This window comes from Sinocyclocheilus anshuiensis, unplaced genomic scaffold, assembly GCF_001515605.1.
Source record: "Sinocyclocheilus anshuiensis isolate Anshui unplaced genomic scaffold, SAMN03320099.WGS_v1.1 scaffold1733, whole genome shotgun sequence".
NCBI lineage: Eukaryota > Metazoa > Chordata > Actinopteri > Cypriniformes > Cyprinidae > Sinocyclocheilus > Sinocyclocheilus anshuiensis.
Window position 1 is genome coordinate 454,735 of NW_015540961.1, and position 13,351 is coordinate 468,085.

At 36.6% G+C, this 13,351-nt stretch overlaps 3 protein-coding genes across 4 annotated transcripts in view; 2 read left to right on the top strand and 1 right to left on the bottom strand.

Moving 5' to 3' along the window:
• Window positions 1-915: 915 nt before the first annotated feature.
• On the top strand, window positions 916-2,049 carry LOC107690045 (signal recognition particle 9 kDa protein-like). The gene is made up of 3 exons (XM_016488276.1): window positions 916-1,090; window positions 1,361-1,429; window positions 1,517-2,049. Exons 1-3 carry the CDS (start codon window positions 1,019-1,021, stop codon window positions 1,634-1,636), a joined length of 261 nt encoding a protein of 86 aa, XP_016343762.1. The 5' UTR covers window positions 916-1,018; the 3' UTR covers window positions 1,637-2,049.
• A 451-nt stretch (window positions 2,050-2,500) lies between these two features.
• On the top strand, window positions 2,501-10,564 carry LOC107690044 (epoxide hydrolase 1, microsomal (xenobiotic)). 2 transcript variants are annotated; one of them, XM_016488274.1, is made up of 9 exons: window positions 2,501-2,593; window positions 3,371-3,564; window positions 3,659-3,839; window positions 4,851-5,069; window positions 5,185-5,314; window positions 7,106-7,320; window positions 7,387-7,495; window positions 7,573-7,695; window positions 8,063-10,564. In XM_016488274.1, the coding sequence occupies exons 2-9, from the start codon at window positions 3,382-3,384 to the stop codon at window positions 8,271-8,273; spliced, it is 1,371 nt and encodes a 456-aa protein (XP_016343760.1). In that variant the 5' UTR covers window positions 2,501-2,593; window positions 3,371-3,381; the 3' UTR covers window positions 8,274-10,564. The 2 variants fall into 2 exon arrangements, with proteins under 2 accessions (XP_016343760.1, XP_016343761.1); XM_016488275.1 differs by lacking the exon at window positions 2,501-2,593 and adding an exon at window positions 2,711-2,789.
• Window positions 9,203-13,351, bottom strand: part of LOC107690043 (sodium-dependent multivitamin transporter-like) — a 22,366-nt gene continuing 18,217 nt past the window's right edge. The window contains exons 15-16 of the mRNA XM_016488273.1: window positions 12,332-12,453; window positions 9,203-12,218 (exon numbers count right to left, since the gene is read on the bottom strand). Of these exons, the coding sequence (XP_016343759.1) occupies window positions 12,057-12,218; window positions 12,332-12,453 (284 nt within the window). The 3' untranslated portion in view covers window positions 9,203-12,056. The remainder of the gene's footprint in view (window positions 12,219-12,331; window positions 12,454-13,351) is intronic.

Below are 13,351 nucleotides of genomic sequence, written 5' to 3' on the forward strand. Positions count from 1 at the left end.
AAGAACCGAATCCGGTTCAACCAACTGTCGAAGTTTGCCGAGGATTGCCGAGGCTTCTGACGAGTGAGTTGCACTGTGTGTGTATCACCGAGAACTTGAACGAGCCTGATACGTAAAGTTTCTTCATAACAAACAAAACATAGGCTACTGGAGATATGCTTATGAATCGTTTTATTAAAAAGCCCTGGATTTTTATTAAAACATGGAAAAACCTGAATTTTAGCACGGTTTATTTTGCATGCAGATCATATTTTAAGTTGTTTAAGCGAAATCAAGGAGTTTATAAGACAGGTTCATTCTTTCTTTATACTTTAGACATGTAGAACATATCCGCGTTTGTGCATCAGTGTCTGTAATGTGTGCTGTAGGTGCGAAACTTTTAGGAATCTTATCTAAGTTGTAGGTTAGTCGTATCGGACATAACGGATCCGTGAATGAAACTGTGACCACTGACACCATTTAACTTAAGTGAATGAAAGGCGATATCAGCTATGTGCATTCACACAAATAACTTTTTATTTAAATGTTTCAATATGTGTTGACACAAATGACTTTATTTGAATGTTTCATTGATACAACATGGCACTGAGTTGTTAGAAAAGAAATGCGTAGTGATATCATTGCTTGATGACGCCAGGAACTGATGAATCGGCTTTTTGAACCGATTCAATGAGCCGAACTCTCCGACAAGAACCGGTTCGCGGAAAAGAATCGGACTTTGCATCACTACCACGTGACAACGAAGCCATTAAGCTCCGCCCGTCTTTCTACCCTTTTCACGCTGGTCATTCCACAAGCGCATTCTATTCCTATGAACCAATCACGATCCTCAAATCCGACACGTATCAGTGTGCACGTTTTCTATTGGTCCGTTCAGCCGCCTACCAATCAGAGTGCGTTTTTCTACGACTGAAGGTGGCCATATTTTTTGCCACCTGGGTTTTGCTTCAAACAGCTGTATTTTGCTACGCTGTTAAAATATTTAATAAGATACCCTTTATTTAGTGTTTATTACACCATGCCTTATTATCAGACGTGGGAAGAGTTTGCGCGAGCTGCAGAAAAACTTTATTTGACGGACCCGATGAAGGTAACTGATAACCTCTTATCTGAGGTTATTTTGAGGCTACTGGCTACAAGCACAGCTCATGTTCACATATTTTACAATCAAACAGCATTTCCACAACTTAATAAAGTTGTGGAAATGTGTTGTAGAGCAAATTCGATATGTCGTCGGTGCGTAAAATATATAATATGTATATATGCGTCTAAATGCAACTGTCAGGCAGAGAAAGGCTGCAGTATTAAAGCTTCAAATGTACTAATGTATCGTAACTGTTTGTTAATGTTGTTTATTCAGGTCAGAGTGGTTCTGAAATATCGACACTGTGATGGAAATATCTGTATGAAAGTCACAGATGATGCTGTGGTAAGTTTTGAGCTCTTGCAAATAGACTATTTTGTTTGTGGTCTTGTGTAGATCATGTTATTATATTAACTATATGTTTTCTTTCAGTGTTTGCAGTACAAAACCGACCAGGCCCAAGATGTAAAGAAGATCGAGAAACTGCATGGGAAGTTGATGAGATTAATGGTCTCCAAAGAGTCCCACAGTGGAGCCATGGAAACGGACTGAATGAATCAAAGGACCTGTCGGGATTGGACAGTTGTTTGTAACTCAATCCGACTGACAATGAAAAGAGATGGATCTACAGGAGGATGGAGATGAAGTTTGGGTGATGTTTATTGACTGTATACTGAGAATACAGTCTCGTTTGGAGAGCAAGCAGCGAGAACATCCTAAAAGTGGCTGATTTTTGTGTTCCTGTTTGGAGGTCGGACGATGTCTTAATGATTATACAGCTGTTTTCATTTGGTCTGCCTATTATTTAATGTTTGGAGAAAGTACGTTTTAACTGCGACAACATCAGGAGAACACATTTTGAAGCAGGACCTTCTTCATTTCTTAGATTACAATAAAATCCCAGTCCTGAAGTTTGTATATCTATGCATGATGTACAATGAACCAAAATAAATGTCTCTTTTTTTTTTCTTATTTCATTTTATTCTACAAGCATTACTGTCTACAGACAAATAATGAGTGTCTTTAAAGATAATTTGTAAAGCAATTATCATCAATTGTTCTGTTTATTTCAATATTTGGCAATATGCTTCTGAGAGCGCGCTGCTCCTGTCAGCTGTAATAACGGGTAAAATTTGTCTCGTGCGTCCATTCAGTTTCTACCATACACAAAGCCAAAATAATATCACAAATTACCATGGTGCAATTACGTTTTCTTTTGGTTACATTTTTAATGTTTTTATTTCTAGAACGTTTTATTGCAAAAGGTCATTACCTAATTACAATCAAAAGTTTGTTTGGTGTGTATTTATTTTGTACTACAATAAAACCACGACTATTATCTGAAAGAAGTAACTAATTTTACATAACAGAATTACAGAAATGTATCCGTTTTCCACAGTAAAGGGGAGCGTGCGCAGATTATAATGTGACTACATTTCCCATGGTGCACGGGGATAATGTTTGCGTCTTGGTGCTAAACGATCGCAGCTTTCTTTGCTACTTATTGAGGTGAGTGTGCTTCATGTCTGATGTTTTTAATCATGACGTTTTTGCAAAATTAAGCTAGTTCGTTCATTAAGATTAATCTAAAGCAACCGCATATCAATCGGTTAGCGTCTTGCTATAGCACGATCTGTACACGTGTAATTATGATGATCAAATCACTGGTTATGCAACAACATCCTTGTTCAATAAGTTTATTAAGGTAAATGCAATTAAGAAGTAACTTCTGTGCATGTTATTTTAGCTATTTGGTGGCTCATTCTTTCTTTGAAGAAAAAGACTGAAAAAGAGTTTCTTATTAGTCTCTTACTAGAATTCCACTAAAATCATTACGCCTCTTAGATTAAAATAATTATTCAGATATTTAAAAAACTATTTATGTAATTTGTTTGTGCAGAAAAAGTAATATGTCAGATGAGGTTATCATATTTTTGTGAATAATACATAATTAAAAGAACAGCCCACATTCTGACATTCCTGTTTACAGGGTATTTAGTGTGCGTTGGGAGTTAGACAGAGAAGAGCTTTGTCATGCATTGTGCCCCAAATGTTGTAACCACAGAGCTTTGTCCATCCTAATCTCAGTGCTGGGAATGTTGTGCAACAATAAACCTTTGCTCCATTTTCCTGCATGCATGCATTAGAAGCACACTGCCTAGTGGTTGTATAAAAGGTTCAAACTCTGCAAGGGGTGATCCATGAGCTAACTATCGTCATTTCTACCTTGAGCAAGACACTCCAGCTTACTCCAAGGAGATACAAATTGTATTTGCTTCATTCCAGGGCCCTAAATCATGTACAAAGAGTTGGCACTGGCATTGGGGCTCGGAACGGTGGTAGCCCTGGTATTCCTGAAGAAAAGAAAGAGTGTCCTGAAAGCACATGATGGGTGGTGGGGTGTGGGAGCTTGTCACCAAGGACCCGAGGATGATAGTATCCGCCCTTTCAAAGTTGAGACAACTTCAGAAGAGATTGAGGTAAATCCTGATATAAAATTTCATATAGATGTTTCACTGGAAATACATTTGGTGTGTATTTTGTCTGTAGCAAAATCTCCTTTATAATCCTTAGGATCTACACCGCAGGCTAGATCAGACCCGCTCCTTTCCTTCTCTTGAAGACAGTCAGTTTAACTATGGCTTCAACTCCAAATACCTTGAGAAGGTTGTGTCTTATTGGAGGAATGATTTTAACTGGAGAAAACAAGTGGATAAACTGAACAAATACCCTCATTTCAAAACCAAAATCGAAGGTGAGCCCTGACTAGTACACAGCTATAGTAAAGGTGTGGTCACATTAACGAAATTTCAGCAAAAATTCTGCATGAACAAAAAAGTATGCAAAACTTAATCCAGATTTCATGTAGATCATTCAAAATTTCGCAGAGCAATGGTAAATGCATTGATGTTTTGGAGCTATTCGGCATTACATCACGTTTATAAATGGATCATCTGCAGTGAATGGGTGCCGTCAGAATGAAAGTTCAAAGAGCTGATAAAAACATCACAATAATCAAGTAATCCACACAACTCCAGTCCATCAATTAACATCTTGTGAAAAGCTGTTTTGATTTTTTTAACTTTAAACCATCCAGTGAGGTTTACTTGCACAGCACTTACCAGTTGGCCTCCATTACACTCACCCCCCTAAACTCACTCCCATCTAGGTCATGGTGCCAATGTAACACCTCCGGTCCCAACCGCCCCGCTCCGAGCAGAACTCAAACCTGGGTCACCGGCATGAAAGGTGTGTGCACTAACAAGGATGCTAAAGACCGCAGCCTCTAGCATCAGTCACTAGTGCGCCTCTTGAGATCAGGGGAGTGAGGTTTACCTGCACAGCTCTTACCAGCTGGCCACCGTTACACTTGAAGTTAAAAAACATCTTGAAAAATTTGCTTCTTACAAACAAAGCTTTTTGCTTCAAGACATTAATTGATCAACTGGAGTCATGTGGATTATTGTGATGTTTTTATCAGCTGTTTGAACTCTCATTCTGACGGCACCCATTCACTGCAGAGGATCCATTGGTGAGCAAATGATGTAGTGCTAAATTTCACCAAATCTGATGAAGAAACAAACGAATCTACATCTTGGATGATCTGAGGTTGAGTCAATTTTCAGCAAATGTTTATTTTTGGGTGAACTGTTCCTTTAAGAACTACATTTTTTGCAAGAAGATGCTTATGTTTTGCACATATTTTATAGTACTCCACAACTGATTTCATTTTTGTTTTGTGTTGTGGTGTTCTCCATAACAAAAGGTATTGATATTCACTATGTTCACGTGAAACCAAAGAGCCTGGCTGAGGGAACCCGTGCTGTGCCTCTGATGATGGTACATGGATGGCCAGGCTCCTTCTATGAGTTTTATGGTATCATCCCCCTGCTTACGGAGCCATCCAGTCCTGATGACATTACTTTCGAAATCATTTGTCCCTCAATACCTGGTTATGGTTTCTCAGAGGCCCCACATAAAAAAGGTAAAGGGCAAACAACCCAACCTAACAGATATTTTGTTTCAAACACGTGGATTAGTCTATTAAATATTTTCCATGTTTTGCATTTTATTTAATGATCAAAATGTGTTTTGCACAGGTTTTGACGGTGTATGTGCAGCACACATATTCAATAAACTGATGAAGAGGCTTGGTTTCAACCAGTACTATGTCCAGGGGGGAGACTGGGGCTCGCTTATTACCACTAATATGGCCCAGCTGGAGCCCAAGTATGTATAAAAGTAGTGGTTCTTGACCTTTTTTACTCCAAGGCCCCACTTTATCCAAAACATTTAAGTCCCCCTGGGAAGTTCATGTTTACAAGTTGGGATGTAATTACAATATTAGATGCATTCAGTTTGGAGCAAAATGGCATTGTAGCTTTTCTACAAAAAAAAAAAAAATTTCGATAAATTAAAAAAAATTAACTCTAATTCTACAAAATGATGAATAAGGAATGCACAGCTGGTTTGTTTTTGATTTATGTTTTTATTCAATTTATGAAGCTATAATTGCGTAATACCAAAGTATTTTGAATGTGAGTATTAGATCATTTGATTGTAAATATAATAGAAAACAAATGCATTAATTTCAACCAATTTCCCATCAATACAGTTGCTGCATCTATTGCGTTCCACATATTTTCTCACTGACATGCCCCCTACTACAAAAAAAAAAAAAATTTTCTATAAATTAAAAAAAATTAACTCTAATTCTACAAAATGATGAATAAGGAATGATTTTTGATTTATGTTTTTATTCAATTTATGAAGCTATAATTGCGTAATACCAAAGTATTTTGAATGTGAGTATTAGATCATTTGATTGTAAATATAATAGAAAACAAATGCATTAATTTCAACCAATTTCCCATCAATACAGTTGCTGCATCTATTGCGTTCCACATATTTTCTCACTGACATGCCCCCTACTCGGAAACTCTGGGCTTAAAGAAAGTTACGACACTCCGGTGGTGTTCATGTGGGTTCAATCTTTTCAACATGACTTGAATGCACTAAAGATTTGAAGACCCTTTTAAAGCTGATATTTACCTTTGGTACTTAATATAGGGCTGGGTGATATGACGATATTATCGTATATAGATGATGTCTCGTAAGTAGCCTATTCCGATGTCGATGTCAACAGTTAGGTAACAGACGATTATCGACATTATTGGAAAAAAATGACAAATGATAAACCTAGTAAGTTGCAAAAAATATTTTACATAGCCCCATAGTCACCATACAGGTCTTTTTGCATGCAAGAATGAAATAATTTAGTCGGAGGGTTGGGAATCGAAAAGCTATTCCAATTTCGGAAATCAGATCAGATGCGTAAGGTCAGGAATCAAATTACTTGTTATAAAATTACATTTCGATTCTGCTTCTCGATTTCTGTATGCACATTTATTGTGATTTCAAAAGATTCAACTGCAAGAAGACGAAATAGAACTCACTTCTGCACTCGCGCGCTGTTTTCTGTGCTGCACGCGCACACACACAAAGCGCACACACAAAAGCTGCCTCTTAATTAACTAATTAAGACCAAACTGAACATGGTGTGTGTTTATTGTGCATGTCGTCAATGTTGTCTCGGCGGGGCGTGGTGGAGGTGGGGCTTAAGTAGACGATATTATCGGAGATCGCGATCTTTTAAAGGCGATTATCGATAAGATATTTTTGATATATCGCCCAGCCCAAATTTAATAAAAAATAAATGAACTCAAAAATATTAATGTTATACATTTTTATTTATTTATTTGGTTTTGTTTGTTTTTAAGAATTGTAAAATTATTAAAAAAAAATATTTGTTTAAAATAACTATATTTAAATAATTTTAAGAGTTATTGGGCCCCCTGGTTGAGAACCACTGTATTCTAGTATTTCATCACATTGAAATCCTCAGATGGAAGTAAATTAAAGTCAGCTATATTAAAGGAAGATATTGTGTATAGAAATAAACAGATTTCAAGTACTTGAGAGATTTTAAGGATTTTTGTTTTACATCTTTGTTTTCCTCAGTGCTGTGAAAGGCCTCCACATTAACTTTGCTCCTCCAGGAAAAGCAGGCCTTCTCATGATGTTGTCTATACTTTTTGGTCGCCGATTTCCCAAACTCTTTGGCTTCACCGAGCATGATGTGAAACGCCTTTTCCCCACTATGGAAAAGCTTGTAGTTGACGCAATAAGGGAGACTGGATACATGCACATACAGTCCACTAAACCTGACACTGCAGGTGAGTGACGTGTGCATCTTTAAATAGACAACAGACTTTGATTTGAAGCTTGACTGTATTGCACAGGCCGTGGATTGAATGACTCTCCCGTTGGTTTGGCTGCCTACATTTTGGAGAAATTTTCAACCTGGACTGATCCTGAATTCAAGAACCTTGAGGATGGTGGACTGGAAAGGTAGTCATATTTGATTTCAGCTTTATTATAGGTTGGTGAAGTGTGTGTTCAGTTAAATCATGTTGATTCCCCAACAGGAAGTTTTCTCTTGATGATCTTCTGACGAATGTGATGATCTACTGGACCTCTAAGTCCATTATATCCTCCATGCGTTTCTACAAGGAGAACTTCAGCAAAGGCCTGAATCAGCCCCATGCAAAGTAAGAGAAATACAGGCTTTGATTAACATTACGTGAAGCTGTATTTTCTGTTTAATACTCATCAGTATTGTGTTCCCTTAAGTATTTAGAGACATTTGGGCACAGAAATTGGGGCTATGTGTAAATATGTGCACTACTGTCTGGGATTGGAAAATCATTTTGATGTATTTTGAAAGAAGTTATTTTGTACTCATCAAGGATGCATTTATTTGATGAACAATAAATTAGAAACTGTAATATTGTAAATTTAATGCAATGCAATTGAATGCATTAACATCTGGAGTAAAAAAAAAATAAATTCTTACCGAACCCAAATTACAATGCAAAATCGCTACATTAGTATGCTGTGCCTCTTTTTACCCAATAGGCTTCCAGTTTATGTTCCGTCAGGTGTGGCCTCTTTCCCCAATGAGCTGATGCACTCCCCTAAATCGTGGGTGACACAGAAATACCATAAGCTCAAGACTTACACTCCCATGGCTCGTGGGGGGCATTTTGCTGCTATGGAGGAGCCACAGTTACTGGCAGAGGATGTTCAGAGCTTTGTCAAGATTGTGGAAAAGAGAAAGAAGAAATAAATAATTATGTCCTTTTTTTTCATATTCATGGGCTAATGGAACTCACTGTTTAGATGCATAGATAAATGCATCTAAACAGAGATGACCATGAAGTAAAAAACAACAAATGGCTAATCCTAATCATTACTGTGTCAAAAACTATTATAAACAAATGTATTACATTCATTTTTAGGTAATAGCACTGTTTAATCCTAGGAATATATTAACACAATTTTATATTTGTAGCATGTGCCTTAGTTTTATTGCAATTTAAATTATTATATAATGACAGGAGCTTGCTTTAGACATTTCACTGATTATGATAATGCTAATGTTAAACTGTATGAAATGATAGTCAATCTTTTATTAAAGTGCAGTTATTGAATGATAATGATAGTATGTGGCAATGACTCAAATTACTAAAGACAGTCGGGAAGACATTTTTATTGTTATCATGACAAATTTTATATCATTTTCTCATTACAAACATTTTATCAAGAGGAAAAATTAGTGTTCATGATTTAAAGTAATGCCCACTAGAGTGGCTAAGTATATCTGTTCCTCTATTCTGCATTCATCTACATAAATAAAGGTATCATCGCTATAGATGCTCTGCTGGCCAATGCAACTGCCTCTTTTTCACATAATGGAAAGTTCTTGGCAAGAACTTTCGTGACCAATCAAATAAAGAGACACTAAGTGAAGGCACGACCAAAGCAATGAAGCTGGTCAGACTCCATTGCTTATGGTTTCCTGGAATGCATATTTGGGAAAATAAAATAGGTAAACTTCTATAAAAAATAAATATTCTCATAATATTTATATAAACAAATATTATGTATCGAAATATTTATTTTGCACTTATGAGAGTTGCGCTTATATAAAATGAGTATTTAAAAATACCATAAAAAACCAATTATCACAGTACAGTTCAGTTTTTTTTTTCCCCCACATAGGCTCCCAAGGTTGGTTCTCTAGGGTTACACAGTTTTAGATTGTAGGACAGCATAGTTTATAATAGGTCGATCCCTGCCTGTGCCTTAACAATTTGTCCTGTTGTAGGCAGTTTTAAAATGTGCTTGTGATTTATTCCTCCTTTGATTGCTCACAGGGGGAAATGCATTCTGAATTAAGACATTCTTAGGACAAAAATAAATGATCAGTGGAACAATTCAGATGCAATATTTAGTCTGTAAATGCAAGTGCTCTGTACTATTAAGTTTTAAATAGAGTTTTAAAGCATTTTGCACACATAATTCAAGTAATTTCAGGTATGACAGAATGCAACTCTACATGCAATCGATCCAATCTGACATTGAACAAAAAAAAAAAGATTTTACACAATGAATATAGTGACAGAACTTATGAGAAATCAAGCTATCTTTACATTTTACAATAAAGAGATGATCTGTGTTGGACCCTTTGATTGGAATGTTACTAAAGTTACTAAAATCCAAACTAACTCCTTAGTTCCATACCTGAATGTAAACATTATTCTAATAGATTGAACTGGATTCATTATTAAAAAAATAATGTCACTGAATGTTAAAGAATGACTGAACATTAAACTCATATCTGCTCCATTGCAGACGCTTCACAGCAACTAAGTTACTATTCCCGGTCTAGTTTTGAATCGAATACTGTTAGGTAGGCAAAAAATTTATGTCATAATTCATTGCTGTCAATATAGGCATGAAGCTCATATGAAATGTGGAGTGATCATCACTCAATTAAAAGTAAAACCCTTGGGGCCGTTTACACAGGATGTGTACTTGTATTCAAAAACAGCGATTGCAATGGAAAGGAAGGCGCATCGAGATCCATTTAAAAAGCTTGTTTAACATGAAGTAGCGTCCTAAAAATATAGTGTTCATTGTGTGAGATGCTAAAAAAGTGCAGATGGACAAAAAGTGGCTTAAAAACAAAAAGAGCATTACAAAATCAATTTGAATGAGAAGTGAACGAGTGAGAAGTGGCGCAGCGATAAAAGCGAGTCTTGCATTTAAAATCACGAAAATTTTAAACGTTATTTTAAAGCTTGTATTTTAACTTATTTTAAAATTGTAAAAAAGCATCGCTCATGAAGTGGGATGCTGAAAAATCAACGAGATGTGGCGCAACAGTGCGTTTACTTTGGAAAATAATTTTAAAAACACACCACAGTGGAATGCAAAAAATGCATTCTGTGTGAACCGAAGACTTCTGTTTCCACACGTGACAAACATGATTCTAAATAGGATGATTCTTTGGAGACAAATGTTAAACTGAAACCTGCCACCAGACCAAAATGATACACCCACAATAATGAACCCCCCCCAAAAAAAAAACACCAATGGATGAGAGACTTCAACAAACTGTTGACCCAGAGTGCATAACCTGAAAATATATCCGACTGCCTGTGCTTGTGAGATTGTGACAGGTTCAGAGAAAGCTTTCATTCCAGTCATAGGCACAATACAAGGACCTAGGAATCCTACAGCAACTAAAAATGGTATGGCTTAGACTGAGGTATGAATTTAGACTAGACAGCAAAGCACAGAAAATGCCATTATAACATCAAAAAACGAATCAAATTACAAGAAAACAAGTGCAACCAAATCAATCCATATGCTAATACTGAGAATTATGGTCAGTAACACACTTAAGGTTTCAATTCTGTGCCGTTAATCTTGATACTATAACACATATCTTCACTTCTATATCTAAGATCAAATATTTGAATAAGCTATTATAACATTTAAAGAACTTGTCTACATGATGAAAACATTTCTAACATGACCGTTTGGTAAATAATCATCCATACCAAAATAATATTTAATACAGGCAAATTTTTAACTTTTTCTGAGATGCTAAAGTATAGTTAGCCAGGCTCTTACAATGCAAAGCATCATGGGAATTCAATAGTGAGGTGTCCAGATCCTTAAAAATGGTCCTATCAAGGTCAGGACCATTTGGGCTAGGCGAAGAAACGGCAAACTAAAGTAACGATCCAGTCACAAAACTACGTCATACATTCATATGAGGAGGCACTTGTCACAAACAATGGGCTTCAATGAGGGAACTAGAGATTCAACATGCATTAGATTCACTGTATCTATCACAACATGAGACTTCTTCATGTCAGATGGTCTTTTCATGAATGTCAAGCTAAAAGTTTACTACATTTACATTTGCAATCTTAGCAATTCTTCATTCACTGTAAACCTTTAACTCAGTTTAGGGAACAATGTAGTGAGGCTAATGTAGTGAACTTTGGACAAAACAAAATCTTTGGGAGAAAAAAAAACCAAAACTCGAACGGCACTGACATTATACGACTATAGATTTGTGCAAACTGAGTTCTTTCTGCTGATACACTATCCATAAACCTGACGTTCAGCATGATTTCTTTTGATTTGTGCGTGTACGTATATCCCGAACCAGCAATATTCAACTAAGTATTCTTGAGATTCAGTTTAGGTCATGTAAACTAAAAGGTTTAGGTGATCACTTGTATCGCTCAATACATCTCAAATCATTCAAGAGAACATAATACAATTTTTATGACATAGACCACTGACATCAGAAAGTACCACATATAAATGAGACAACCCTCGCCTCCATCACTGGCAGTTGAGGGCACAGCGTGCAAAGGGTAATATTGCAAAGGGCCCACAATACAAACCACAACTTATGGACTCAAGATTCTTACCAAATTCAAGAGGAGAAAACAGTGAGATTGTGAATTTGCACGCTGTTTTGGCATCGTAACTGACGTCCTGTGGGAAACTAAGACCCTTTAGGACTGTTGCTGTGTGGGACATTTCACAAGGCTGTTTCCTGCACCGTATGGGCCAGGTTACAAGTAGGCTGGGCGGTTTTCTGTTCTCCTTCCTCTTCCCTGAGCTCGTCATCCTCTTTAGTGTAGGCAACGCCATTGCTCTCTTTCTGGGCCATCTGGTAAGGCTGAAGTTCCATGACTTTAGGCTATAGCATAGGCACAGACATACATAACCATTCATAATAGAAGAAGGAATGCTGTATTTGAAACTGGGTTTTGATTCGTGAGTGAAGCTCAGCTGAGCATTTAAGTGAGTTACCTTGTCATCCAGTGGGGTAACACAGCAGAGTTTCTCCCTGTAGCGTTGGGGCAGAAAGAACAGCAAATTGCCAAGCACAGGGTAAATCGTACCTGGGTTTAACTCTTTCTCCTTCGAGGGCCCTGAGTGTACACAAAACGGAAAAAAACATTGTTGCAGCCTAATAATCAATGTTGTTATTGTTAACTAATATTAAAAAAAAGTACTAAATACTATTAAATTTTGGTAATTTAACTGAAATAAAACTATAAATATTAGATGAAAAACTAAAATAAAAACTAATATGTGTAAATAATACATACTATAATAGTAAATTAATAATACTAAAACAAAGCTGCTAATAATGTCATTGTATAACCTACACCAAGGACTTTCAAACTTCGAAAGTATTCATACCCCTTCATTTGTTTTACGTTTTGTTATGTTGCTGCCTTATGTTAAACTACTTTAAATTACCTTTTTTCCACATCAATCTACACTCCATACACCATAATGGTAAAGCAAAAAACTGTTTTTTAACATCTTTGCAAATTTATTAAAAATAAAAAACTAAAATGATTCTATTGCACAAGTATTCATATATGGGACAGTTGAAATTTAGCTCAGGAGCATTCATATTGCTTGTAGATGTTACTACACTTCAAGTGAAGTTAACCTGTGGCAAATTCAATTGAATGGGCATGATTTGGAAAGCCACACACGTCTTAATAAAAGGTCTAGCAGCTGATAATGCATATCAGAGCAAAAATCAAGCACTGAGGTCAAAAGAACTGCCTGTAGAGCTCAGAAACAGGTTTGTGTCAAGCCGCACATCTGTTTTTCAGCGGTAGGGACCGAGGGACTCGTCAGAGTAGAAGGAACGCTCAGTGCAGCAAAATATAGAGATAGCCTTAATGAAAACCCAGTCCAGAGCATTCAGAACCTCAGACTGAGCAGAAGGTTCACCTTCCAACAGGACAATGACCCTAAGCACACAGCAAGAGTGGCTTATAGACAACTCTGTGAATGTCCCTGAGTGGC

Coding starts and splice junctions, on each gene's coding strand:
- LOC107690045 (XM_016488276.1), top strand. CDS start 1,019: ATGCCTTATTATCAGACGTGGGAAGAGTTTGCGCGAGCTGCAGAAAAA. Junction 1,091..1,360: donor ATTTGACGGACCCGATGAAG/GTAACTGATAAC, acceptor TTGTTTATTCAG/GTCAGAGTGGTTCTGAAATA. Junction 1,430..1,516: donor AAGTCACAGATGATGCTGTG/GTAAGTTTTGAG, acceptor GTTTTCTTTCAG/TGTTTGCAGTACAAAACCGA.
- LOC107690044 (XM_016488274.1), top strand. CDS start 3,382: ATGTACAAAGAGTTGGCACTGGCATTGGGGCTCGGAACGGTGGTAGCC. Junction 5,315..7,105: donor ATGGCCCAGCTGGAGCCCAA/GTATGTATAAAA, acceptor TGTTTTCCTCAG/TGCTGTGAAAGGCCTCCACA. Junction 7,696..8,062: donor CTGAATCAGCCCCATGCAAA/GTAAGAGAAATA, acceptor TTTACCCAATAG/GCTTCCAGTTTATGTTCCGT.